Genomic DNA, 26,159 nt, shown 5'->3' on the forward strand with positions numbered 1-26,159 from the left:
ACAATTTAAAATTTATTTTATTTACAAAAATACTGTTATGTTCTCTTCACATATACAAAAATTACAGTATAACTAGCACTTCCAGTATTGGAACTGACCGACATTGGACTGGTCATTCATCTTCAGACATGTTTTAGTATCCATGTGATGATTTGTGAGTTGACCTCATCTAGCACAGAATCTTCAGGTCTCCCCTTCACTGCCAGTCCATGATTGGCTCCCTCTACCCAATGCACAGAGCTTGGGCTCTCCATCTGCTTCACAACATGTTCCAGAAGTTGCTGAGGAGGAAGTACAAGCTTTTTATAAGAACATTCTTCAAAATTTTCACTTCAGCTACAGAGCTCAAACCTAGTACACGTGAACAATTAACTAATCTTAGACAAGCACTAGCCATGACTCATTACGTATGATGTATGTAGAGTACTTGCATTCTGTATTGCAATAATCTAATAATGAAACTTTTTTTCAAATGTTAAGTGCTTGCTGTTCAAGGTCGACTTTGATTCATTCTCTTCCCAACATAAAAATATTGACTGTGGTTTAAGAAACAGAAATTGACAAAAAAACCCTGTACCTCTAAGACACTGGCTTTATCTTTAATATTTACAGTGCTCTTTTATCGTCTTTTTTCTTTAATTAATATTCCACTTAATATCCAGGGAAACATTCTTTTTGGAATTGGAAATCTGACAGTAGATTGGCACCGGATTAAATAGCACATAAACCGAACTCACTCGTTCACACATGTTGTCTGCAGTCCCAGATACAAAGAGCACAGGAATGTGGGAAAGTGCTCTCAGGTCCTCACTACGTTTAACATGAGCATGTGTTTGGCCAGGAGGATGTAATGGGAAAGACACACACAACAGACCCTGGACATTAATCTCTTCCTTGGCACATAAATGTCTGCCCAGAGCCACAGCAGCTCGAGCTCCCATCGAACGTCCTGGAACACAAACATTATTCCAAAAAGCTTGAGTTTGTAAAGAGAATCACTGTGTTGTGAGGATCATACTGTATTTCCAGGTATGTTCAGAGGTCCAGTTGGACAGAAGGTGTATGATTAGACAACATGTGAGTAGAGCCGAGTACTGTACACTCACCCCCAAGGAAAAAGTTACTCAGTGCAAATCTATCAAGGGTTTTCAAGTACACCTGTAAAAACATAAAAACCTGAATGTGAGATCATGTATGACCAAGAGGGCAATGACTGGGACTGTAAATATTATCTGCTCTTACTACGGCTGCTTCATAGGCTCTCACTCTGTGTGCCAGGTTCAGGCTTTTGCATGTGAATCGAAGGCAGAGCAAACCGGACGTGGCGGCGTCTCGTGCCAATGACATTAATGGCTTGAAGTTCATATCTCCCCCTGCTCCGTGTGTAAGGATGAGAGCTGTTTGTATACACTCTGTTTCAGGAACCGTGAGAGCACCTTCCAGCTCTTTAGATTCAAAGGGGATGGACACCTTCTCCTATAAATGAGAAACATTCACATAGCTGACCAGTGAAGCTAACTAACTAACTTACGTTAGCTTGATGAAACCATGAAAGAATTGTAAGTGCCATGTTATAAATCCAGCTTATTAAAGATAACCGTGTAATTTCAATGGTAGATTTAATTAGTACAATTAGCTTATCCTACAGGGTCGCGGGGAGCCTTGAGCCTATCCCAGGGAGCATCGGCCACAAGGCGGGATACACCATGGACAGGGTGCCAATCCATTGCAGGGCACATTCACACACCCATTCATACACTACGGACACTTTGGACATGCCAATCAGCCAAACTTCTAAAATGTTCCCCAAAACCATAAAGCTTCAAAGCAGTAAAAATAAAGAGGTACTTGACCATATCGAACGCTTTTTAAAAAGCAATGAAAAACATAATATCGTCGTCGTTGATGGTAAATGGTCTGGTAAATGGTCTTTTTTAACCTTAGTGGTTCTACAAAGGGCTTTACTCTGGTTCTCATTCACCCATTCTCTCTCTCTCTCTCTCTCTCTCTCTCTCTCTCTCTCTCTCTCTCTCACACACACACACACACACACACCAATGGTAGCAGAGCTGCCATGCAAAGTGCTAGCTTGCCACTGGGAGCAACTAGGGGATCAGCAGACACTTCGGCAAGGACACTTCGGCATTGTGGAGTTATGTGGGCCAGGAATCGAACCGCCAGCCCTACGACTACTGGACAACCAGTTCTACCACCTATCATTAATCTTGTGCACGTCTTTGGACTGGGGAGGGAAACCGGAGTACCCGGAGGAAAACCCTGCAGCACACGGAGAACATGCAATCTCCGCACACAGGGCAGCGGCAGGAATCGAACCCCCAACCCAGGAGGTGTGAAGCGAACGTGCTAACCACAAGTCACCGTGTGCCCAGGTCAAATTAAGATATAAGCCCAAGGCATTGGAAAAGTTATTAATAATTTGGAGAGTTTATATCAGTTATTTTTTTAAGAAATAAGGCTGTCTCATCTGCCAATTGACTGATCATTATGGAGTCATCAAAAACCTTCAATTGCTTAATGTCTGAATATTTGATTGCAATAGCAAGCGTTTCACCCACCGAAATGGGACAACCTTGTTTAATACCTCAGCTTATATTAAAGCGTTGAGTGATCTAATTAATCTTCGAAAATGTTCCCCAAAACCATAAAGTTCCAAAGCAGTAAAAAATAAAGAGATGCTCGACCACATCAAACGCTTTGTAAAAATCAAGAAAAAACAATATACCATCGTCGCCAATCTCGTCTCTACAGTCAATAAGACCTTGAACCAGACGTAAATTATTGTGAATCGACCTTCCCTTCATAAACCTTGACCGCGTATTATTCATAATCTGAAACAGACCACTTTTCAGACGATTTGAATAAATGTTTGCTAATAATTTGTAACTATTGTTTAACAGTGTGATGGGCCACAAGTTATCTAAAATCTTTGCCCGGCTTGGGAATGAGAATTATAACCCCTTGCTTCATAGTATGGGAAAGTGATAAACATTCTGTAACTTCTGTCAAAGGGACACACAGAAACACCATTTCGGACGCAGCTCATGTATCTGTTACACGGTAACTAAAATACGGTCGCCAAGAAGTGCAAAACAAAACACAAATCCGAAAACAAAACATCAAATTATAAACACATTAACAAATCCGAAAACACACTAACAAATTAGAAAACATGTCAACAGATCAGACAAAACGGAAAAGGTAGGTCTATTTTGTGAATGAATTACTTACCGCTGATTGGACGACACATCTGTCAATCAAGATATACAGGAAGTACAGCAGGCCTCGGTGCTGCACCACTATTGGAAAGTCAGTTCGTGTATATGTGTGTTAATATGTTTTGTCCGTACTGCGGTAAAAATAAAATAAAAAGAAATAAATAACAAATCTGCGGCGTGTCCTCTGATCTGTCCCCTGTGGGTTAAATTCTTGCAGCAGCCGCATAACATCACGTTTTACACGCAACTTGTGTTTCTGCTGAAGCGATAACCGCATGAACCAGCCGGATAACTGTCCTAATCCACACAGTTCTGCTCTTATAGTATTCCTTATCATTTAAAGGAGGAATATTTTTTTTCTCTAAACAGACCTGCGTCCTTGAGGTTTGTTTTTAGAGAGCGCAAGCTAATCTTTATGTTATGGTATGTTCACAGCATATCCAAAATCACGGTTTATGAATGCCCTTCATCAAACTAGCGCTTAATAAATTCCATTTCTCATTTCTTGCAAATATAATCTTTTATTTTCTAACATTATAAAGTTTCGCTATGAACAAAAAAGGGTTTAAAGTAAAAAGAGAAGTCCACTAAAGAAACAAAGTTATTTCTTTCTTCCTGTATATCTTGATTGACATGTCTCGTCCAATCAGCGGTAATGAAACCATTTGCAAAATATACCTACCTTTTCCGTTTTGTCCGACTTAATGTGTTTTCGAATTTGTTGTTTTGTTTTTTAATTTGTTATTGTGTTTTTGGAATCGTTATTTTTTTCATATTTGTGGTTTGTTTTGCACTTTTCGGCCACCGTACATTTGAAGTAAAACCACTACCCGTGGCAGCTTTCCCCTGGCAGGGTGGTTACCGTAAAACCCCGTATATACGCGCACATCAGTGTCTATACTGAGGTTGGCTTGACCACGGTATGTGAATGAGACCAATGAATGAGAGACTAATCGAAGCTGCAGATTCATTGAGAGAGTGTAAATAAAGCTAAGACGCTAAAGTGAGGAGATACAAAAAAGCTACAAACCAAACTAATAGCATTTTTTGCAGCGCTGTTATTATTTGAAGTAAATACGTTAGGCGAAGTTTTGAGGCACGTTCTTACCCAATTAGAGTCAAGTAAACACGACTTAACGCTTTGTATTATTTACTTCATAATGGAATGCTAAATCAGTTATCCCAACATACTTGCTGCTAAACATTTCCTACCTCATTAGTAGCTACCATCTTTGTTGTTTCAATGCTCAATATGACCGCCAGGAGCTGCTGTATATCGCCATCTTGTGACGAGGAGGAGCATCAGCATACGCTAACGATGCTCGTCATCATACATGTCTATCAATGGAATAAAATTCTGTCTGCTGAAACCTTTCTGAATAAAAGCATTAAATACAAAGCCCACTATTAAGTCCGTGTTACCTGAGGTGAATTGTGTGGGTCTAGTGTGAACAAGTCAAATCAGTAGTAAAACCAGCCCTTTAAAAATCCATGAGTCGTTTAAAGATATTTTAATATTGGTTATTGTGTAGAATTGCACTGCAGTGCCTTATCTCATATATGAATAAATATGTGTGTTAGGCTCCATATTACTCCTTTTGTAAGACCATAGGCTTACTGTAGAAACGGTTAGACTTAAAATAATATCGGTATTACCAGCGGGCTAGTGGTTTGGCTTCTGTCACCAAAAGAACAAGTTAAAATTTAAAACAGTGAAACTACATTAAATCAGGTATTTCACCAGTCACTCAGTACATTCAGCATAAACTGTACATATGAAAAACATCAAGTTTGTATAATACCATATGTCCTCATAAGACAAGGAAGTATGCACTTCTTCCTGTTCATTCTGGCATGCATAACAAAAAAAAAAAAAAAACTACTAAAAACTAATAATATTGGCTGGTAATCACACATTCACTTCGGGCAATTAAGCAAACCAAAATCTAGTTTTTCAAACAAGTACATTTAATTTCAAGATTTTAAAAAAAGGAAATAATACATTATAAATAATGACAGTGGAAAATACATAGACAAAGCACTGAAAATGTTTAGAGGTGCTCATTTCAATAAGATCTGCACTTGATCAGAATGTGATGAATCAGAATAATAAGGCAGTTGATTCATGATCCCAGTAAGTGGACACTCAAAGCTCATCTTTGCCCTAAAAAATGAGGAAAAAAGGATAAAAATTATTCGTCATTAAATTTATTTCTAGTACAAACGTAATTGGTGGTTCATAAAATGTCATGTCATACATTTTTGAGCAATAGGCTGTAAGCAATCAAAAGAGTGTCTATGCAGTTGGCTCAAAAAGAATATGACCAATTTCAATGTTATAAACATGATAATAAAATAATCTCTAAATGTCAACGTTACATGGTTTATGTGAATAAAATGTACTATGTCATACTGTAATAAATTGTCACTCTGAATTTGCTGAAACAGTCATTGGCTTACATATACTCTGTTCATCAAAAGTTTAAAACATCTGTATGCCCATTTCAAAATGTCTTTTAACAGTTATTTAATGTTTATGACTCCAGAATTCATAGTTAAGCTATAACCAATTCGTTATTTCTCATAAAAGATAATAAATAAGCTCAGGGAAAGAGCTCTCACATATAGTAAGGTAGTACACACGTACAAACACATGTACATACACACACCTTGGTCCTGTGGCAGTAGCATGGAAAAAGATCATCTTTCGGCTGTTCTACCAATTCCATGTCATCACGTATTTTAGGCTCAGTTACCTGCAGCTTTGCATACTCCTATAGAATATACACAAAAATGGTAACACACATATGCAGACACACTTTAACTACTGTTTATGGAGAAGAGGTAAGAAAAAAAAAAACATCAACAGCTTTTTTTTGTGTGCTTTAGATCCCACTGATAGTCAATATTCACCCAGGGATCATTTTATAAGGTACGCATACCCAGAAATAAATATTCAACATTTTAAGTATTTTATCCTAGTAAATTCCACACCTTAAACTTACTGTACACACTTTTTTACAACTAGAAAGTGCTTTGAGGTTGAAATGCTAGTTTAAAGATTAATTTTTTCAGTTGACTTTGCATTATTTAACCTGTGAGTCCTTGAAGTTATCACATACAATTGCTGGGTAAAGATTAGAAGATTAGATATGCCTTCTGTAAGTCGCTATGGATAAGACTTCTAGCAAATGCTATAAAAATTGAAATCTAAATTTAAGTATGCCATGATATATTAACTGATAAGCAAGGTTCATAAGCTTAAAAGGAAGTGGGGGAAATAAGTGATTACAGGTATTCAGTAGCATGTCTACAGTAACAGAAAAACAAGAGTTAAAATCTACCAGTGAACCTTCAGCTGCTTATAAATTCAAATTCAGATGTATTTCAACTTCTGTGTGATTTAAACCATGACGTCAAGAAACCTAGGTAAGCAACACAAGTCCAAAGGTATGAATTGGTGTGAAAAAGCAGGAATAAGTATGCTACAATAGTTGTGAATTATTACTTGGAAGAGTTTGAAGTAGTAACAGAATATACTGTCACCCATCAGATGTATACGTGCAAACTGCTGAGCGGCCTGTGCAATTTTCCTAGCCTGCAATTAAAGCAAAGAACACAAAGATATTTAAAAAATATTTTTAAAACACTATATTATATAAATGTAAACACATTAGAAATACCCTATGATCTATAAGAATGTACTTAAAAGCTCACTTTGTTTTTATTTAATTTAATTTTGTATTCTTTATGGTTATGAAATGGAGATCTCAAAAGTGTTGGTGACCACAGCTGTACATCTTGCTATATTAATTATTACTCTACCAACACTTGATGAAAATTGGTAAAAGTAAAAAAAAAAACAACCTTTTTAAGAACATGCTAAGCATTTATACCAACAGAACTTTCATATATGAATGAGTGAGGGAGAGAGTGAGAATACTGTACTTCTTCATCGTGGTCTTTAGCCCACCGTATCTTCTCCAGCAGGTCACTAAGGTCTGCTTTGAAGGGGATGAAGTGAACCCAAGGCTGGAGCTGGCTGTAGAAGTGTTCGTAGTATATGGAGTCCTGCTTCAACACCACACTGTCTCCAGCCAGAAGGTAGGGCATTCGATACGCAGCCACCGTTCCATCAACATTTATCTGATACTTATACTGAAAAACACCAAATGCTGTTATCCACACATCCATCTATCAACCATTCCATTTAATCAGACAACTCATCCACTGATTCAGTCTGACTACTTATCCATCCATCCCTCTACATCCAGAAACCAGCACATACAAATCCATCGATCCATATAACATCCATTCATTGCCAGTCATTGTTGATCCATCTATTCACCCATCCATTCATCCATCCATCATTCCCTCACCTTAAAGAAGTCAAAGAAGGAAACATGTTTGACGAGTGGCCCATAAAGGCTCTCATCATGCTTGAAGAAGAAGAAGTTGGTGAAAGCGGCATCTAGCAGTGTAGGGTTTGCTCGTGCCATTTTCACCAGCTCCAGACGCTCTCTCCTGCTGTCACGACCTCTCCAGAAAGCTGTACTATTCTTCTCATTCCACTCAGGACCCGTGTTTGCCTGCACTGACATCATGTCCAAACTTACTCTGGAAGAATACAAAGGAGACTTAGCAAGACATACTTGTGCATTATCATGTTCCCACATGAACTCCATACCTGCCCATGGTCTCCAGTATAGACTCTGTGAGGTCATAGGTTGGCATAACAATATCTCGTGTGTCATTGGACCCACACCAAGAAAAGATAGGATGGAGTTTCTCAGAGGTCCGTCTTTTCTCCAGGGGCCAGTCACCCAAGTTCACAAAGAACTCAACATCTGGAAGCCTAACCTGATTACATGGAAATCCAGGATTAACATCACAGTCACTGATCATGATGACTGAATCCATTTGTTTAAAAAAAAAAATAATATGAGAATATGGCAGAAGTCACTAATTCAACTGTTAAAAATGACAATTCATTTAGTGCTAAAAGATAATTACTAGAGATTAAATCCATTTTGCTGTGTCTTTTTATAATCTGAAACAGAGTAATCAAAGTGTTGCTGCCCTCTGCTGTCCAAAATTGATAACTGATACATACAGGTGCACCTAAAAAAATTTAATATCTTATATAATATTTATGTATTATAAAGTCTTTATTCTAACACTGAGATACTGGATTTTTGATTTCCATGAGCTGTAAGCTATAATCATCAAGAATAAAACAAAAATAGAGAAATATTTCACTTTATATGTAATGAATGTAGAATATATGAAAGTTTCACTTTTTTAATTAAATTATGGAGGGAAAAAAATATTTTTTTCCCCAATATATATGTATAATTTTTTGAGATGCACCTCTATTGAATTGTGCATTGGCAACAGAACATATCATTGTCTCAATTTTATCTACTAACGTGTCAACCGGTACATACTTTCCGTGTGAGAGAGAGGAGAAAGGCGTCCATAAAGATCCTGAAGCCAACATGCTCGCCGTGTGTTTTGATATACACCTGAATACAAACACAAACTCATCAGAATGGCACACAGTAATAATTTCATATGTCTTTGTCCTGTTAAAACACTACTGTTCAACTCTTTACCATTTTTAAATTCTGTGTGTTAACAACAAACAGAATTTATTGATCCCAATCTGCATATAATATACAGTGCTGTGGAAAAAAAAAAGAATTTGCCCCATCCTGATTTCTTCTTTTTTTGTGTACTTCTCATACTGAACAGTTTTAGATTGTCAAACAAAATACAACATAAAACAATGGCGACCAGAGTAAACACACAATAGTTAAAAAAAATAAATAAATTATTGAAGCAAAATAAGTTATCCAACACCTATCACCCATGTGAAAAACTAATTCCCCCCTTAAACTTAAAATCTGGTTGTGTCACCCTTGTCAGCAATAACTGCAACCAAATGCTTCCAATAACTTGAGATCAGTCTTTTTATAAGATGTAATATAAGTCTCAGGTGTCCCTAGAATGTGTCCGTGAAGTTTCAACTCAAAATATCCCACAGATCATTTATTACACCATACTGTATATGCACCTTTTTGAGTGGAAACAAAAACATGCTGTTTTCATGTGTGTCTCTTTAAATGCAAATGAGCTGCTGCTCCAGGCCCCCTTTTCAGAAGAGGGCTGTGCCTTTACAGCCCTTGCTTCGGATACTACTGCAACAATAAATCAGGAGAACCAATAAACTCTGTATTTTGTGTTTACTCTGGTTGCCTTTTTTTAAATTTCTGAAACAATTTAGTATGAGATATACACAAAAACAAAAGAAATCAAATACTTTTTCACAGCACTATATAAAGTGCCCTCCAATAGTATTGGCACCCTTGGTATATATTAGCAAAGTAGGCTCTGAAATTTACAAACAAATTATCTTTGTTGTTTAAACTTTTGATCTTTAATTTAAATTCACAAAAATACTGTGCTCTCATGGATATCAAACAATTGCAAACACAACACAGGTTTATTTAAAAAAAAAAAAAAAAAAAAAAAAAAGGTTAAATATAGGTGTGCAACAATTATTGGCACAATTTTAGTCAATATTTTGTGTTACCTCCCTTTGCCAAGATAACAGCTCAGAGTCTTCTCCTATAATGCCTGATGAGGTTGGAGAATACATGGCAAGGGTTCTGAGATCATTCCTCCATGCAGAATCTCTCCAGATCCTTCAAATTTCGAGGTCCATGCTGGTGAACTCTCCTCTTCAGTCCACCCCACAGGTTTTCTATGGGTTTCAAGTGAGGAGACTGGTATGTCCATGGCAGGACCTTGATTTTGTGGTCAGTAAAACATTTTTGTGTTGATTTTAATGTATGTTTTGGATCATTGTCCTGCTGGAAGATCCAACTATGGCCCATTTTAATCTTTCTGGCAGAGACAGTCAGGTTTTCATTTAATATCTGTTGATATTTAATAGAGTCCATGATGCCATGTATCCTAACAAAATGTCCAGGTCCTCTGGCAGAAAAACAGCCCCAAAACATTAAAGAGCCACCACCATATTTAACCGTGGGCATGAGGTACTTTTCCATATGGCTACCTCTCTGTGTGCAGCAAAACCACCTCTGGTGTTTATTGCCAAAAAGCTCCATTTTGGTTTCATCTGACCATAGAACCCGATCCCATTTGAAGTTCCATTAGTGTCTGACAAACTGAAGACGCTTGAGGTTTTTTGGATGAGAGGAGAAGCTTTTTTCTTGAAACCCTTCCAAACAACTTGTGGTGATGTAGGTGACTTCGGATTGTAGTTCTGGAGACTTTCTGACCCCAAAATTTAACTAACTTCTGCAATTCTCCAGCTGTGATCCTTGGAGATTTTTTGGCCAGTCAAACTGTCCTCTTCACAGTGCATTGAGACAATACAGACACACGTTCTCTTCTAGGTTGATTCATAACATTTCCAGTTGACTGGAACTTCATAAATATTACCCTGATGGTGGAAATGGGCATTTCAATGCTTTTGCTATTTTCTTATAGTCACTTCCCATTTTGCGAAGCTCAACAACCTTTTGCCGCAAATCACAGCTATATTCCTGGGTCTTATCCATTGTTCTGAATGACTAAGGGAATTTGGCCTATGCGTTACCTCATATTTATACCCCTGTATACAGGAAGTCATGGTTGAACAATTTCCTGTTCCTAGTCACCCAGGTGTACAAAAATGGTAAAATATCAATGGGAATATACTTCAAATATATTTCTCTCACATGAATTCATAGGGGTGCCAATAATTATTGCACAGATATATTTAACAAATATATATATATTTTTTAGATAAACCTGTGTTGTATTTGCAATTGCTTGATATCCATGAGCGTAATGTACACAATGTACAGTAAAAATATTAACACGAAGCAGACATACGTTAGACAAAGTATGTCCGCAATTGCACACCTACAGACACACAAATAAACTCAGGCTCATCCAACACAGATCAGAATTATGCGTTATCCAGTGTTGCCAACTCTCACGAGACAAATAAGCAACTGCAGCTTCAAAAGAAGCTCGAAACAAGCCCAATTTATAATTATTGCCTGTTACAGCCTCGATGTAAACAGACTCAATAAATGAGCCTGCAACATATTAAACTGAAACCACTCACGGTTAGAAAAGCAAAAACAGAATTTATTTAATAAAATAAAAATAAAAAAATCATCAAATGGCTACAAAGCTTATAGGGATGACAGGCACTATCCACTCATATCTGATCACCTGCAAGCAGAATATGATTGGGCAGATGGAAAATTTTTTTTTTATAACCAATAATAATGGGAGGATGAAATACACTACAGCACTGATATTACTGTGAGGCTGTGAGCAGACAGTGCCAATGCATTGGGGAAAATTGCGACCATAAATGTTAAAAAAAAAAAAAAAAAAAAAGAAAAAAAAAATATTCATTAATTTTTTAAAAATGAAGTCGCTTGTCAAATTTTTAAAAACTTTTTTAAAAACAAGCCCAAAAAAACACAACATGCGACCGGTGATTTTTTTCAAGCAACTTCAGAAAAAAGAAGAAGCTACAAGTCACGTATTATAAGTGGACTTGGCAAACCTCTGGTGTTACCTGCCGGTTCAACCTGCCTCCTCTCCATCCACAGCTGACGCTCAACCACGTCCCCGCCGCCAAAATGACATATACCATGCATAGCCCAAAACGTTACAGTGCAAAATAAACACGGAAATGAGATGACCAGATTTTTAAAAAATTAGTCCGATAAACTTTATCATTCCTGGACATGATGGCCAGCACCAAAATTTCTTAGTGGAACCTCTGAGATTATATATATATATACATATATATATGTTTAGACCTGACAGTCAAAAACCTGCACCCAGATCCTGGAGAAAGGTTCTGATAGGGATGTGATCATCCATACAAATATATATATACTTGAGCTGCAAGTGTTAAAGTGGTGCTTGGGGCTGTAATTGTATGTTTTGGATATGTGTGGTTTATCAGTTTGGAGAAAAGTTTTCTGCCAGTAAACTGAAGCATAAGGAAAACTGGATTCAGAGTCCTTTTTAAAGGTAAACAAGGATTATAAACATTATCCTCCTTTTGTATATGATGTTATCACCACCTAGTGACCAAAGGAGAATCAGCAACTTTACAGAAATTGTCAAAAGTACCTGGTTATTTTTGATGGTGTAGTGACACAGGCTCTGTCTCTGGCCAAAGCGCTGAGGGATTTCATGGGAATTGCGTTCTAGGTCCACTTTAGGAAAGAATGACAGGTCATACTGGATCTGAGAAAATGAAGAGGGACAATGCATGTGCTTCTCCCACAATGCACCACTGGGCTCTGGACAGTTACATGATTCATGGTACACTGGACCTAGACAGCAAGAGAGAAGGTGAGGGAACCAGGCATTTATTAAACGTCAATTTAAAAAAAAACAAAAAACTTTTGACTATATACTTAGATTTAGAATTTGTTATGGTTAGAAACTGGATTTTAAGTCAACATAAGGCAGTGCCTTGGTTTAATTGGTTGCCGAATAAATACTGTTTTAAAAAAGATTTGATTAGGATTATCTTTTCTAATATTTGGTGTAAATTATGAGACAAGGCATATAACTCTAGATGTATAACTCTATATGATGTAGCAGTTTTACATGTCTTTAACAAGAAACTAGATTATAGTCCAGACCAGGTTTTTTTCCCCCAGGAAAAGACAATTTACACCTTTGAGAATGTATGGAGACTTGGCCACATGTTTATTCTTCAGAAGGATCTGAATACTGAGGTCCGTGTAGCTGGCATACATGCGGTAACGGACCAGAAAAGATCCATCCTGCCGGTCTAAAACCTGCACCCAGATCCTGGAGAAAGGTTCTGATAGGGATGTGATCTTCACTTCAAATGTATTGGCTCCAGGTGAGGTTGTAAAACTGCAGTCCAGGAAATAAATGAAACAGATTAAGAGATGCACATAGATGTTTGACCGCTGTCATACAGCCATCATTCCCTAGAACCTTCTCGCAGAGCTCAAATGTGATGATCAAAAATAAAAAATGAAATCCAGCTGGGGATAGACTCATCTCTTCCGCTACAGTGCATTCTTCATACGTTTCTAGTGTTTGCTGAGGACCACTGTAAAAACCTGTTAAGCAGTTAACTCCATATGGAGTACATGTGGTCCTATATTTGTATGAGGTAAGAAGAAAAAAAGGTCAATATGGCTGTATGACAACAGCATTTATTGCAAATACTGAGTTATATGTCACCCTGTGACTTTGTTGGATATATATGTGCACATGCACAATTTAGGAGCTGTTTTAAAACTGTGTTTTTCCTTGTTCAGGCTATGACTGCCAGGAAACCAAAAAGCCCAACAATTTTTGATAAGGCATGTTGTAAGAACATTTCTACAATGGCTTTTGGGGTCTAAAGAATTGCCTATAATAAGGGTAAATGATTTTTTTGAGTACCTTGATTTGATTAGATACAATTTGGCAAAATTTAGGATGGAGATATATTATAGTCATCTAGATTATCTTTAAAGAGGACCTATTATGCTCCTTTTTACAAGATGTAATATAAGAGTAGTGCGTGATAGTCGGCGCATGCGTAATACATTTCGTTTTAATCTTAGATTGGGCAACCCTGTTTTGGATAATGAGAACTGTAAATAGATAACTGACATGTGGCAACAAAATAATATTCGTATAATATATAATACATTTCTGGATCTAAATTACGCTAGAACGTCTCTCAGGTACGTCTTTGGTTGTACTCTTGTGCGGTGTATTTATGGTGTTCATTCGGATTCAGAGGGACCCAGTGAGATCAGAAGTTTAACTTAACTTCTTGCTGTGAAGAAATAAAAGTCCACAGGTCTGCTTACTTTTTCCCGGCCTTGTCCGCGGATTGGATGAAGAAGAAGCGGGCAGGGAGCACGGCGTTTGCTTCAAGTCCGAGGCCCCACACCAAACTTTTGGAGGCACTGGGTAGTGCGCTGGAGCAGACTGCTACTGTAACCAGGCAAGACAGCGTGCAGTACAGCACAAATCCCGATAAAGCTCGCCACAGCATTGTCTGATTTACCCGAGGTGTCTAGATCAGACGCTAATGTGATGTCTCCTCGGCAATGAAGGCTGTCTGATTTGAAATCAGCTAGCGGTTCCCTATTATTAAGACCGCCACATCGCGTCCTCCAAATCTAAAAGTGCAGAAAAGTTTTGCACTGGAAAACTCCCTGTTGATTCTAGTGATGTGTATGTGCACGGGAATGCTGCAAGTCAGGAAGACCATACTTTCCTACTAAGCAGTATGATACAACAGAACACCATCTTTCGGTAGTGTACAATGTTGCTATACTAGTTAGTAGGATAAGTATGCGGTTTCTGGACGTGGCCCGCTACCTATCCCCGATGCGCTACATCTGATTGGTCGGCTCCACAGAGTGTGTCAGGTGTGTTCATGAAGTGCACAGTCTGCGCAGAACTGCGCAGATTTGACGTATTCACCAAACAGAGCTTTCTGTAACTGATACTATGTCTGATACTATTCATACTTATGTCTGATATTATTCATACTTATGTCTGATATTATTCAGACATAAGCAGATGTGCATGTATGTGGGCTGCTATGTCCTACTGATTGACACGGTTACAGATATGTCTTACTGATTTACACGGTTACGGATATGTCCTACTGATTGACACGGTTACAGATATGTCCTACTGATTTACACGGTTACGGTTATGTCCTACTGATTTACACGGTTACGGATATGTCCTACTGATTGACACGGTTACGGTTATGTCCTACTGATTGACACGGTTACAGATATGTCCTACTGATTTACACGGTTAGATATAGTAGCTTGTTAATTTGGTTTGCCCTTCCCAATAAATGTAATGAGTTACAATGCTAGATGGTCGATTGTACGGTTATAGCCAATGTTGGATAAGTTACTCAAACAAAGTAATTCACTACAGATGACTAATTACTACTTTATAATTGAAATCTGATTGCATTACTGATTACTGCACATAAAAAGTAATCAGATTACGAATTACTTTACTTTCAAAACCTATCAAACCTACAAAAATACACTACAATGTGAAACTCATAGTTCTTTCAGTAATTTTAGTGAGCAATGCATGGCAAAGATCAGAAAAAGTTGGATTTATCATAACACATGCCTCAGGTGTTGTCACTGTTTGTAGAACTACCAGACTGATAAAAAATCAAACTTTTCTAACTAGGCTAGCTTGGTGTCACGAGCCAAGGGGAGGCACAGCTAAACTATGGGTTTAGCTGCTACAGTGCCATGCAGAGTACATCATCATTCCTTATGCTCTGCTCATATCATATTCAAAATGTTAAAATGTTATTTATTTAAAAAATTCATTTTACTTAATATTGTTTTCTTAACAATACATTTGTAACGCAAGTAACAATTTTATTGACGTCAGTAACTGTGATCAAATTACATAAATTTAAAATGTAATGCATTACATTACTGCAAAAAGTAATTAGATTAGATTACACCCAACTCTGGTTATAGTATCCAATTCTATATTTCTTCAGCATTGCCAACTCTTTTCAGGGGAAAGTTACTATGCTCAAAAAGTCAGTAGAAGTCACCAGATGACACCAGAGATTAATTTGCATGTTTACTGAATAGTGGTGACCATTTGCATAACAAAACATGTCACACGACGAAGTAATCTTTTCTGAAGACTCTTCAGAAGAATAAAATAGACTAGAATAACACTGCTGGGGGTTAAAAATAAACAATAGAAACCATCACAGAAATTCTAATGGTTTCCACTACAAATACCATTACAAATTATCAGCTATAACCATTAAAATCATTACCATTACCATTATTGGTCCTTAATGGTATCCACTAGACATAACATGCCACTAATAGAAGGCAACAGATTACCAGTCGAGAGCCCACAGGAACCATTACTGTTTCCATTAAAAACCAATACAATTCCCATTATAACCATTAAAACCATTACAAATTCTATAAGGGTTTCTATTGATTTTTTTCAGCAGGGAATTTTTTTTTTTTTTTAACAGAATACAAATTTATAACTTATTTCTAGTAAGTTTTTGGTCATGGTACCACAAACTAATTACTATAACCCAGACGAAAAGAAGCTGTGTTAGTCAGGAGTTGGGAAAGAGACATGAAGGAAAATGGTTTAGCTTGAAATAGCTCACATTTATTACTTGTAAATATAGCCAAGAAGATAGATTAAAAGAAAGAACAAAGAACTGCACAGGTGGGACAAAAATGGTGATCAGTGACTGGTCATTTGGGAACATTTGCATGTGCCAGCACGACTTGATCACACTGAGGGCAAGTCACCTGAATCTGTTCTCACTGCCAGTATAACCAGCAGCTGTGATATGAGCTGGTGAGCCATACAAGTGTACAAGACAGTTGCTAACATCTGCTCAAAAAGTTGCTAGCTTTTTACTAAGTTCTTTTTTTTTTTTTAAATAAAGTTGTTAAAGGGGTCTAAAAAGTTGCCAAATCTTATGACAAACTGTCATATTCCTTACAATATAGCAATTCCCACCCCCCACAGACCAATGCACATAGTTATGTATTTTTTGAATACATATAATTCTAGAGCATTATTTCACTCATTTACTTTACTGTATAAATTCCATCCAGACACACTCTGAGGTCCAGATCAGTATAATGCACGATTCTTTCCTTATTACAAACAAACAAACAAACAAACATACATACATACAAAGAATAACCCTGACAATAGATGACACAAATTTCCAATATTTAATTAGATTTTTCATTTAAACAAAACATATTGTGTGAGAAACAAATCAATCTCACATTGCCATGAGTACATCAATCAATGATTATTTTAATTTGATTAGCATCAACATATGTTTCATGATTTTTTTTTTTGATTCAAGTAACCTCTATAATACTACTGTAATATCGATAAGAACAAAAGGTGGTTGTATCCATTTAAACGAGACAGACTGTGCCGCATTTCTGTAGAGTAGAAGAGCGGCTCAGAGTTTGGGACAGAGGGAGGACTACAGAACTACATTCAGAATTTTAGACGCAGTACCATCTTTCAACAGGTAAAACATTTACAGAAGAAATCACATGAGTTCCTTGTATGACATTTCTCCCAACTCTCTTCAGGTCCAACTGTACATTTTAATATAAAAGCTGAGAACATAGAAACACAACACCCTGTATTTTTTTGCTGTTAAAAACAAACATGATAATGGTTGAGAATTCTGACTAACGGAATTCTTTATCAGTTATATGCACTTTCTTTTAGCTTTGAAATGACGGACAGTCATAGTGGTCATTTTTCTCTAGAATGACATGGCTATTATCATGAGCATGTGTGTTTACTTGGTTAACACTGATGTAGTATATTAAGTTTGGAGTTGCTCACTCCAATATTTAAAAACTTTTAAAGGGATATTTAAGCCTAACTGCTGGCTTTCATGCCCCTGATAAATTTCTTAGCCATGCTAGCTTTTTTTTGACTAAACTGTCCTTAAATATTTTGATAACAGATTTTGCTTTGTGTACAGCCTTAGCAGAGATGAAATCCTTGTCCTAATGGTTTCTGTTTAGTCTGTTTGACTTGGACAGCATATGTATGAATGCTTTGGCCATTTTTCCATGCAGAAGACATGGAGAGATATGGGATAAAAGATAAATAAAAGATAAACAAAACATCTTACACAAGCACAACAGGCCAAAAGGAGCATTAAACCAGTTGCACAAGATTTCTCACTTAAAATGAGAATGATATTGCTCACAGGTAGGCTAATATCTGTGTGAGCAAGATTGTCCCATTGTGCAAGTTTCTCTATGCTCCATACAACACTCCATACATATATTTAAGACACTGCTCAAAGAACACAAATATTCATGTAGTGTCCCCATGGCTCAGTCTCCGCCACCCTATACATATTAAATCAGAAGACACAAATAAACAATCGTCTGACCTCAACTACTACTGACAAACTCCTCTCGTTCAAGCTTCATGGATTTGGCAATGGTTTTCCGTACAATATCTTTAGAGTGAGGTACACCTTGACTCACCGGACTTTGTTACATGTGATCCAAGGCAGCAAAAAAGTCCAGAAAACAACACGACCTAACAGGTCAGCTGAAAATGATCAATTGAACCCCACAAAATTAAAATGAACAAACATTTGAAACTGTAGTGTACTGGAACAGACACAAATGATCAGGAGAACTCTTTGAATGAGTTTAATCTACAGGTAACAGCTTAAAATATCAACCACGGACAGAATAAGTTCATCGCTAGTTTACAGGAAAGATACTTCACCCATCTAGAATATGGCACATGAATTATTACATTGGCTTTATGAATAGAAACACACTCAAGTAAGACCACACAGATACACTCATAGCACATATTGCCCAGTACAGCTTACTTCTCGCTTATACGTCTAAAACCACATCATACATTTCTAGGAGAGGGTGAAGTAACTTGATTCAGTAGTAAAGCTGTTATTCAAGGGACGATTATGTGTTAGCAGCTACTTCATAAATGCTGTATTGTTTTTAAAGTGGTGCGACATTAAGTTGCATGTGTGATACATTTGGAGGATGTTGGTGAGTGTGGTTTGTCTGTTCTGTTCTGTAGTGTTGTAGTTTTGAAATAGTTTTTCATGTCTGTAATCAGAACACAAGGGTGGAACACATTGCGTGAATAACTGATGTGAAGACAGAGTGGTGGAAATTTTTAAATAATAAATTATTGAAAATAAGTAGTATGGAGCAATTAAAAAACAGAATTTTGGCCTTATAGCAATACAGGTATACAGTTTCCCTTTTTATTTATATTTTATCGCTATTTCAAAAAATATAAAGATTTTGTCATAGGATTCTGGTATTGGCTTATATTATTAAATAAAATTATGTTATTCTTTTATTTCCCTTTGTTTTAAAGTAACATGCTGCTTTTGAATATGGCAGTTTTATGTTTTTATAGGTCATCCATTTTTGTTTCATGCAGTCTTGTTTTTTTTTGTTGTTGTTTTTTTTTTTTTTTTAAATAACTTTAAAGTCTCTACACAGCAAGAGCCAATTTTCCTCCTGTAAGAAGACCCCAGCCCCTGTACATGAGTGAAGGATGGTCTAATCCATAACGTATTAAGGGAGGAACCACCCCAAAGTTGTTAACGCTAATGGTATCTGTCCATCAGTTATTGTCTTCAGTCTGTCAAACCAGTCTGATTAAGAAGTATAGTCCTGTATACATAGCCCAAAAGAGAAGGAACAGCCCTAAGCTCCTCTCAACCTCTCTTTTAAAAAGTGAAGGTCCATGGTCCAGAGGAGTGTCCTCTTGTGGTTGGTGAGCAGAATTAGCCTTCATCCAGGCTAACACATTTAAAACTGATACCACTTCTTGTCTTTGCATTTCAGCATCAGCTGTGGAAGACAGTGAAAACCCGCATACATATGTCAGTATGAAGTTAAAATTATCTCACATTATATTACTTGATTTAGTTGACTTGGTCTTGACACCCCTTAAACACACAGGTAAGTGTAAAATGCTTGGGCACTTCAACAAGTACTATACTGTATTGGCTCTATAGTTCTTAATACCCAAGAGATTTAGTCAAAATACATACAATGCTTCAATGATTTAACCCTTTACTGCATGTTGTTACCATATGGCAACAATTCATTTTTCTCCAATTTTTGATAATACAAAATTACTATTTTCCTATGTACCTGGAAAAAGGGGTCGTTTAGCCTTGATATGACAAAAAATGCTATGTCACATGACCAGGAAGTGCTGTTTGCACTTTCTTTCTGCAATCACATGGCACGGTGAAGGTCATCATCGGCAGACTCTCAAAATTGTATACATTTTTCAATATTTAGGCAAAACTACTTAAAGGGAAAAAAAGAAAACTATCTGAGCTAAGTTAACATTTGTTTTTTTTTTCTTGTCATTTAAACAAGTTTATATATTCTGAGTATTCTGTTAAATGGTAAAATGTCATTGTTGCCATATGCACCTGTGGTATGTGCATTCATGAATTTAAACAGGCCTACATAGCACAAAAGATACTAGGCTTCTGTAATAGTATATTTTAAAAAATCACATTCATTGTAAGAAAAATTGTTGTAATTTCAAACATTTTGCAATTGCACCTTATTTTCTAAATTTTATGTTTCAAGAGAAAGAATGAATAATTCAAGAGAAAGAATTAAAAAGATACTTAACCCAAAATGTTTAGACCTAAGTTTTGTATGTGTTTTGAGTAAATAAATCCATCCACATACCTTTTACAACTGTAATTCTTTTTTTAGAAGATATAACTTTTACATGCTTACTAGTTGGCAAAAAAACCTCTGCAACTTATAGTCTGGAAAATGCTGTAACTGTAATCTCATACATATTGTGTTATTTTTGACTATATGATACTTTACACCACCACCCCAATATATATATATATATATATATATATATATATATATATATATATATATATATATATATATATATATATATATATATATATATTACTTGAACTAATTCAAGTAATAAACATCCATAAAAATTGTTTTTTTGATGTAAATGTAATACATCATGCAGTAAAGAGTTAAATTTAACATGCTAGATATAGTAATTCACTAAGTCTACTTGAATTTAATAGGAATAGTAGACTCTCAGAGATGTGATTGAGTTCAGAGTTGGGATGGCTTTAATTTAAGGGTAGAAAGTGGGACCCTGTTCCACTAATTTGGCCACACCTCTCCTTGAGGGGATGGGTTGTAGTTATGATCTGGACCCTTAATGGCACATAATACACTTTCATTCGAGTATGACCTTAGCTCTCCTTTCCCTTTCTGTTTTACCTCATGAGCATGTTTGGAGAATGTCTCAGCACCAGCCATCATTTGAGCCGTCCTCTCCTCCAGCTCTCCTAGTCTCTGTCCTCTCTCATCCAGGGCAATTCGAGCTCGGGCAAGATCACCCACTGCCCCGCCAGCTGCTACCCGTAATGTCTCCACACTGCCCTGGCCTGGTATATGCTGGGCCAGACTGCGAGAAGCCTTCCCTGCTGCTGCCTCACCAACTATACATAGGTATATTAAGAAATTCTTTTTTCTGTAGTTAGTCACAAGTAAAATCACACAGATGAATGAGAGGTGCACTCACAGAGTTCTTCTCGGTCAAAGGTCTGTGCGTTGCCCCCAAAAAATCCCTTCAGGAAGCCTCGGTTCTGTGCCTCAGGGGTCTCAATGGGTGTGAAAAGCTCCCCTAGCATCTCCTGCAGCCAATCAATTGGGTCAGTCAGTAAGCTGTCAGTGAGCCATACATTTGCAGGTGAGTGAAGTATGTTCCGTGTATGATTTATTACGATATAGAGGGACTATGAAATTCACAGACAACACATATAATTTTGAATGTCAGCTTCTCAGACACAATTTGAGGCTGTGCTTGAACTAAATCATACTGCAGACAGGAACTCTCTAGATTTCCATTTATTCCATCACTAGACTAAAGGAGGGGGAGGAAAACAGCTTGCAAGGTGCACCAGGGCTCAGCTCAGCAGAGCTCAAAGCATCTATGACAAGCATGACATTTCACTTCAATAGGCACCATCACTGCCCTCCCCACACACACTTAAAACTGTGCACACTAATACATGCTCACACATTCAGTCATGCACACAGCACAGACGCTCTCTCTCTCTCTCTCTCTCTCTCTCTCACGCACGCACACACACCTGCAAATTATCACACATCTCCTGGCTGTAGGTGATGCGCTGTATTTCGGTTGGAGAGCTCAGATAGAGAGCCTGACCACCATTGGTGAAGCAGAATGTTCTGGCAATGCGCATATCTGTTAGTGGCAGGTAGTGTACATCCAACAGGGGCCGTAAACTTGGCAGGCTGCAACATAAACGCACAGAGACTCAAACCACAAGGATAGTAAATCAAGCACTGAAGGCATTGAAAGAGGACATGTTTTGTCTCTTTGTCTTTTGCAAACATGAACTAAAATCTTTTCAGTTATTATATAAAAACAATAGAAAGACAATAAATTTGATCAAATAAGATATACATCAATAATCTGTTCATCGTTCAATAAATAGCACTGAGAGGGATCACTGCTTGGCAGTACCAGTTTATTGATTGCATCCTGGGATAACATTAGGATTAAGAGTGTCTCAGAATTAGGACTAGGATTAGGGAAATCAATGCTTCTAAGGATTAAAGCTTTAAGGGGTTGGATCAGTGCCAATGTTGAAGGAATAATCAACATTACTATTTATTGCTAAAATAGGAGTGAAAGCATTTGAACAGAGCAAAATATTTTGTGGCTGGAATAGTTATTTAGATATATATAGATATAGATATTTAAACTTCAGTCATTACAACATTTTAAATATAACAAATGGGAATTTAGCAAATGGGAAATTTTTTATAAACTTTTATTTTAACAAAATCATAAGCAAAAACCAGCAAACAAAATCAACATTACTTTGGAATAAAGCATTGTGTTATATGCTAATAAACAATTCTCTTTCTGCCAAACATGAAATGACCATGGAGCTGAACCTGAGGATCATGACATGTCCGTTGGCACAGAAGCAGGCCAGGCACACGCTGTTGGAGACAGCCACCACATCAGCACGCAGCACGAATGATGACTCTGTGATGTTGTGCACATAGAGGCAGGCCTGTGAGGGCATGAAGAAGACCTTGGCTTGGCGTTCAGAGCACACAACAGCCAGGTGGCCGTCGCCACTGGCTTCCTGCGAGGAACAGGAGGAAAAGTTGACCAGCTTTCTTCTGCGGGGCCGATCATGGTCCTCGGCACCATGCGGATCTTTCCACACCTCATATGCACTGTGGATCAAAGCACCAGTGCAGTCCAGAAAACCAAAATGCAGGACTGAACCTTTCAGCATTAAGACTGTGCCTGAGGAATAACAGAATAAGAAAAGGATAGGGAGAGAGGGAAGGGGAGGGAGAGGGGGAGACAGAGACAGACAGAGAGAGATATTTGTTACTGGAAACCAGAAATTTGTTTACATGGAAGTGTGGACAGCCAATCAGATTGTAACTTTCAAAATCCTGAAGTTTGCAGCCAGAAAAGTGTACAAAAGATATGAGTTGCTCTGGGTGGAATAGCTAAGGCCAAGACTATATGAAAAATGTATATCCATAATTCTTGGCCCATAGGAACTATCCAAAGGGTTTTCCCAAAACATCTCTCCATAGGGTTTTCCCAAAAGATCGATACATAGGGTTTTCCCAAAACCTCTCCCCATAGGGTTTTCCAAAAAGATCTATCTATAGGGGTTTCCCAAAAATATCTATTCGTAGGGTTTTCCCAAAATATCTATCCATAGGGTGTTCCCAAAAGATTTATCCATATTGTTTTCCCAAAATATCTATCCATGGGGTGTTCCCAAAAGATTTATCCATATTGTTTTCCCAAAATATCTATCCATAAGGGTTTCCCAAAAGATCTATCCACAGGGTTTTGAAGTAAAAGATTTATGTATATTGTTTTGCTCAACGATCTATACACTGCTTAAAATGATTATTAATTAGTCTATTACATGGCTGCATTTTAATAGGTCCCTAAATAAATGGAATCATAGGCTTCCATATCATTGGCAAATGAAATTTGTGCTCACTGGTGGGTGCAACGGTGACTGGTTCCTCTAGCCTCTCCTGCTCATCGGTGGCAATGGATAAGGGCATTAGCAGAACAAGGCCTAGGCTGGTGCCCACCCATAGGCATGGTGTAGGCAGTGCATCTGACTTGCGTCCATACGACTCCGCAAACTGCAGCGTGGTCACAGCCTCTTTGGTATCCCGGTCTATACTGGATACGCTGGAACTCCGTGATCGGCTGAATGAATTTTCCCGACTCTCTGAAAAAAAGGAGCAGGGAGTGAAGGAGAGAGGGAGAAAGGAAGGAAGACAGGAGAGAGAGAACAAAATGGGAGGGAACACGGAAAGAAAGAGTGAGAAGAGAAATGGAAAAGGTACGAGAGAGAGAGAGACAGAGAGAGAGAGAGCGAGAGAAAGAGAGAGAGAGTACACTTTAAAAACTGGGAAAGAATAGAAGAGCTGTAAAATAGAAATATCAAGTTAATATAACCTTTATATCTTAAAATGAACTTTCCAAACTTTCAAAAAACACTTTAATAAGTCATCATTTGTGTCACTGACAAATACATGACCACAAACAGGCAAACAGGACAATACAACAGTGGAAACAAAAGATCTCATTTGATTGTTTTTCCATTTACACACACACACACACACACACACACACACACAAGCACAAGCACATGTGCATATCAAGATGCAGATAAAGACACATTGAGCAATGATTTGCACTGTTTAAAATCCACCCTTTTTAAAGGTGTGTTTTCAGTATTTCAGGATTCATGCACTTGTTTAAAGCAAGAGAGCGTTTCACTCCAAGCTGTAAATTAGCTGTTGTATCTCATTTATTGCAAATGTCAATTATTTAAATGTATCAAGAATCCATGTAAAGTGAGAGCATATGCTCAGCAGACTCCAGCCATTATCATTATGTGGAAATTGAACATTTGTAGAAAACTGATCAACATTTGGCAACATTTCCCTCTGTGGGATCAGTATTGCTGTCTCTTAAAATGGCTAAGGGAAAGATTAGCAAATTTGTAAAAAAAAAAAAAAAAAACAAACAAAGAAAAAAAAAAAGGTCAACAGTTAACCCACATGTTTACTGTTCATTCCAGGTGTTCATTACAATTAATTCAGTGCCTTCAGAAAGATCACATTCAGTTCAGACATACACACACACACACTCTCCTACTCATCTTCTGATTAGTCAAGATTGACCATGTGTACAATTTTGGTGAGTGTATCTACATGTAGCGAAATGGAACATCTATTTCAATGCAAGCATCTATAGACGTGACAAAATGTGGATATGACACTGCTGCAGGACAGAAGCCGAAGAAAGATAACGTGGTTAACCCCAAACCTGAAGACAAAGAGGAAAAATCTGGAACACTGAGAGCGTTATTGTAACGGGATGCAAAACGATGAGCGACAGGACTGGACGGACCGTGACAAGACGAAACAGGAGCCGGGGGTTTACGTGTAGTCTCCAGATGTCCACTCCTTACCTCTCTCACTCCAGGAGTAGGTGGTGGTGTGGTGCTCATCATGTGAGTACATACTGACACCATGCAACTGCTGCAGCATGGCCCGTCTGGACGGGTAACCTATCCATCGTTCACACACAGACAATGCACAAACGCACAACGTGCCAAAACGCACACATATATTAACAATGGCACAACATACACAGGAGAAGGACACATCCACACAAAAAGATATGAATAGACACATCCGACCATCCATATATATACATCCATATATATATATATATATACACACACACACACACACACACACACACACAGACACAAGTACAGACAAACTTACACAAAACCAAACGATGTTTGGACAGAGACAGACAAGGAAAGAAAGGAGACATAACTGTTCAAGAGAATCAAAAAAAGAAAGTAAGATGTTCTCCAATTATTTTTCTTCTTCAGAAAACACTATTTAGAATCCTTGACTCAAAGATGGCCACCACGAGAGGGAGTTTTTAAGAGCTTTTAGAACCCTGGCAAAAGCTCACTGTCAACAGACCTAATCTTAGAGCTCACACTGCTGTCTGTGGCCCGTTTTCCCCCTTTGGCTGTTGTGTGCAATGTTGAATTACTCAGCCTGGCCGATATTGTTATCAGAACGGCCCACGGCTCTCCTGTACTGCCCACATGCTGAGAATGTAGAGATCTTCTTTACTGCAAGGGCCGAGTGAGAAAATATACATTCGTAACAT

At 37.6% G+C, this 26,159-nt stretch overlaps 3 protein-coding genes and 1 long non-coding RNA gene across 15 annotated transcripts in view; 1 reads left to right on the forward strand and 3 right to left on the reverse strand.

Moving 5' to 3' along the window:
* tex30 (testis expressed 30) lies at positions 1-4,533 on the reverse strand. 4 transcript variants are annotated; one of them, XM_017470440.3, is made up of 5 exons: positions 4,449-4,533; positions 1,243-1,476; positions 1,107-1,158; positions 738-949; positions 1-281 (listed from the first exon to the last, which is right to left on the reverse strand). In XM_017470440.3, exons 1-5 carry the CDS (start codon positions 4,464-4,466, stop codon positions 123-125), a joined length of 675 nt encoding a protein of 224 aa, XP_017325929.1. In that variant the 5' UTR covers positions 4,467-4,533; the 3' UTR covers positions 1-122. The 4 variants fall into 4 exon arrangements, with proteins under 4 accessions (XP_017325929.1, XP_017325930.1, XP_053536905.1 ...); XM_017470441.3 differs by lacking the exon at positions 4,449-4,533 and adding an exon at positions 4,345-4,362; XM_053680930.1 differs by lacking the exon at positions 4,449-4,533 and adding an exon at positions 3,919-4,040.
* A 651-nt stretch (positions 4,534-5,184) lies between these two features.
* On the reverse strand, positions 5,185-14,666 carry poglut2 (protein O-glucosyltransferase 2). The gene is made up of 10 exons (XM_017470438.3): positions 14,129-14,666; positions 12,967-13,172; positions 12,411-12,616; positions 8,684-8,761; positions 7,924-8,096; positions 7,616-7,853; positions 7,185-7,394; positions 6,745-6,834; positions 5,906-6,010; positions 5,185-5,400 (listed from the first exon to the last, which is right to left on the reverse strand). The coding sequence occupies exons 1-10, from the start codon at positions 14,314-14,316 to the stop codon at positions 5,383-5,385; spliced, it is 1,512 nt and encodes a 503-aa protein (XP_017325927.1). The 5' UTR covers positions 14,317-14,666; the 3' UTR covers positions 5,185-5,382.
* Positions 14,667-17,033: 2,367 nt separating this feature from the next.
* Positions 17,034-26,159, reverse strand: part of stxbp5l (syntaxin binding protein 5L) — a 132,521-nt gene continuing 123,395 nt past the window's right edge. For 5 of the 9 annotated variants that reach the window (XM_053680927.1, XM_053680924.1, XM_053680926.1 and 2 more), the window contains 7 exons: positions 25,435-25,533; positions 23,944-24,183; positions 22,856-23,219; positions 22,021-22,186; positions 21,450-21,561; positions 21,146-21,366; positions 17,034-19,705 (listed from right to left, as the gene is read on the reverse strand). In XM_053680927.1, coding sequence (XP_053536902.1) covers positions 19,664-19,705; positions 21,146-21,366; positions 21,450-21,561; positions 22,021-22,186; positions 22,856-23,219; positions 23,944-24,183; positions 25,435-25,533 — 1,244 coding nt within the window. In that variant the 3' untranslated portion in view covers positions 17,034-19,663. Of the gene's footprint in view, positions 19,706-21,145; positions 21,367-21,449; positions 21,593-22,020; positions 22,187-22,855; positions 23,220-23,943; positions 24,184-25,434; positions 25,534-26,159 lie in introns of those variants that run through there. The other 4 variants (XM_017470435.3, XM_017470433.3, XM_053680925.1 and 1 more) reach the window with 2 other exon arrangements.
* On the forward strand, positions 19,701-24,536 carry LOC108266751 (uncharacterized). The gene is made up of 4 exons (XR_001812946.3): positions 19,701-19,816; positions 21,239-21,376; positions 21,470-21,617; positions 22,850-24,536. It is a non-coding gene; the product is annotated as an uncharacterized LOC108266751 (long non-coding RNA).

Source organism: Ictalurus punctatus, chromosome 6 (assembly GCF_001660625.3).
Source record: "Ictalurus punctatus breed USDA103 chromosome 6, Coco_2.0, whole genome shotgun sequence".
NCBI classification, from domain to species: Eukaryota; Metazoa; Chordata; class Actinopteri; order Siluriformes; family Ictaluridae; genus Ictalurus; species Ictalurus punctatus.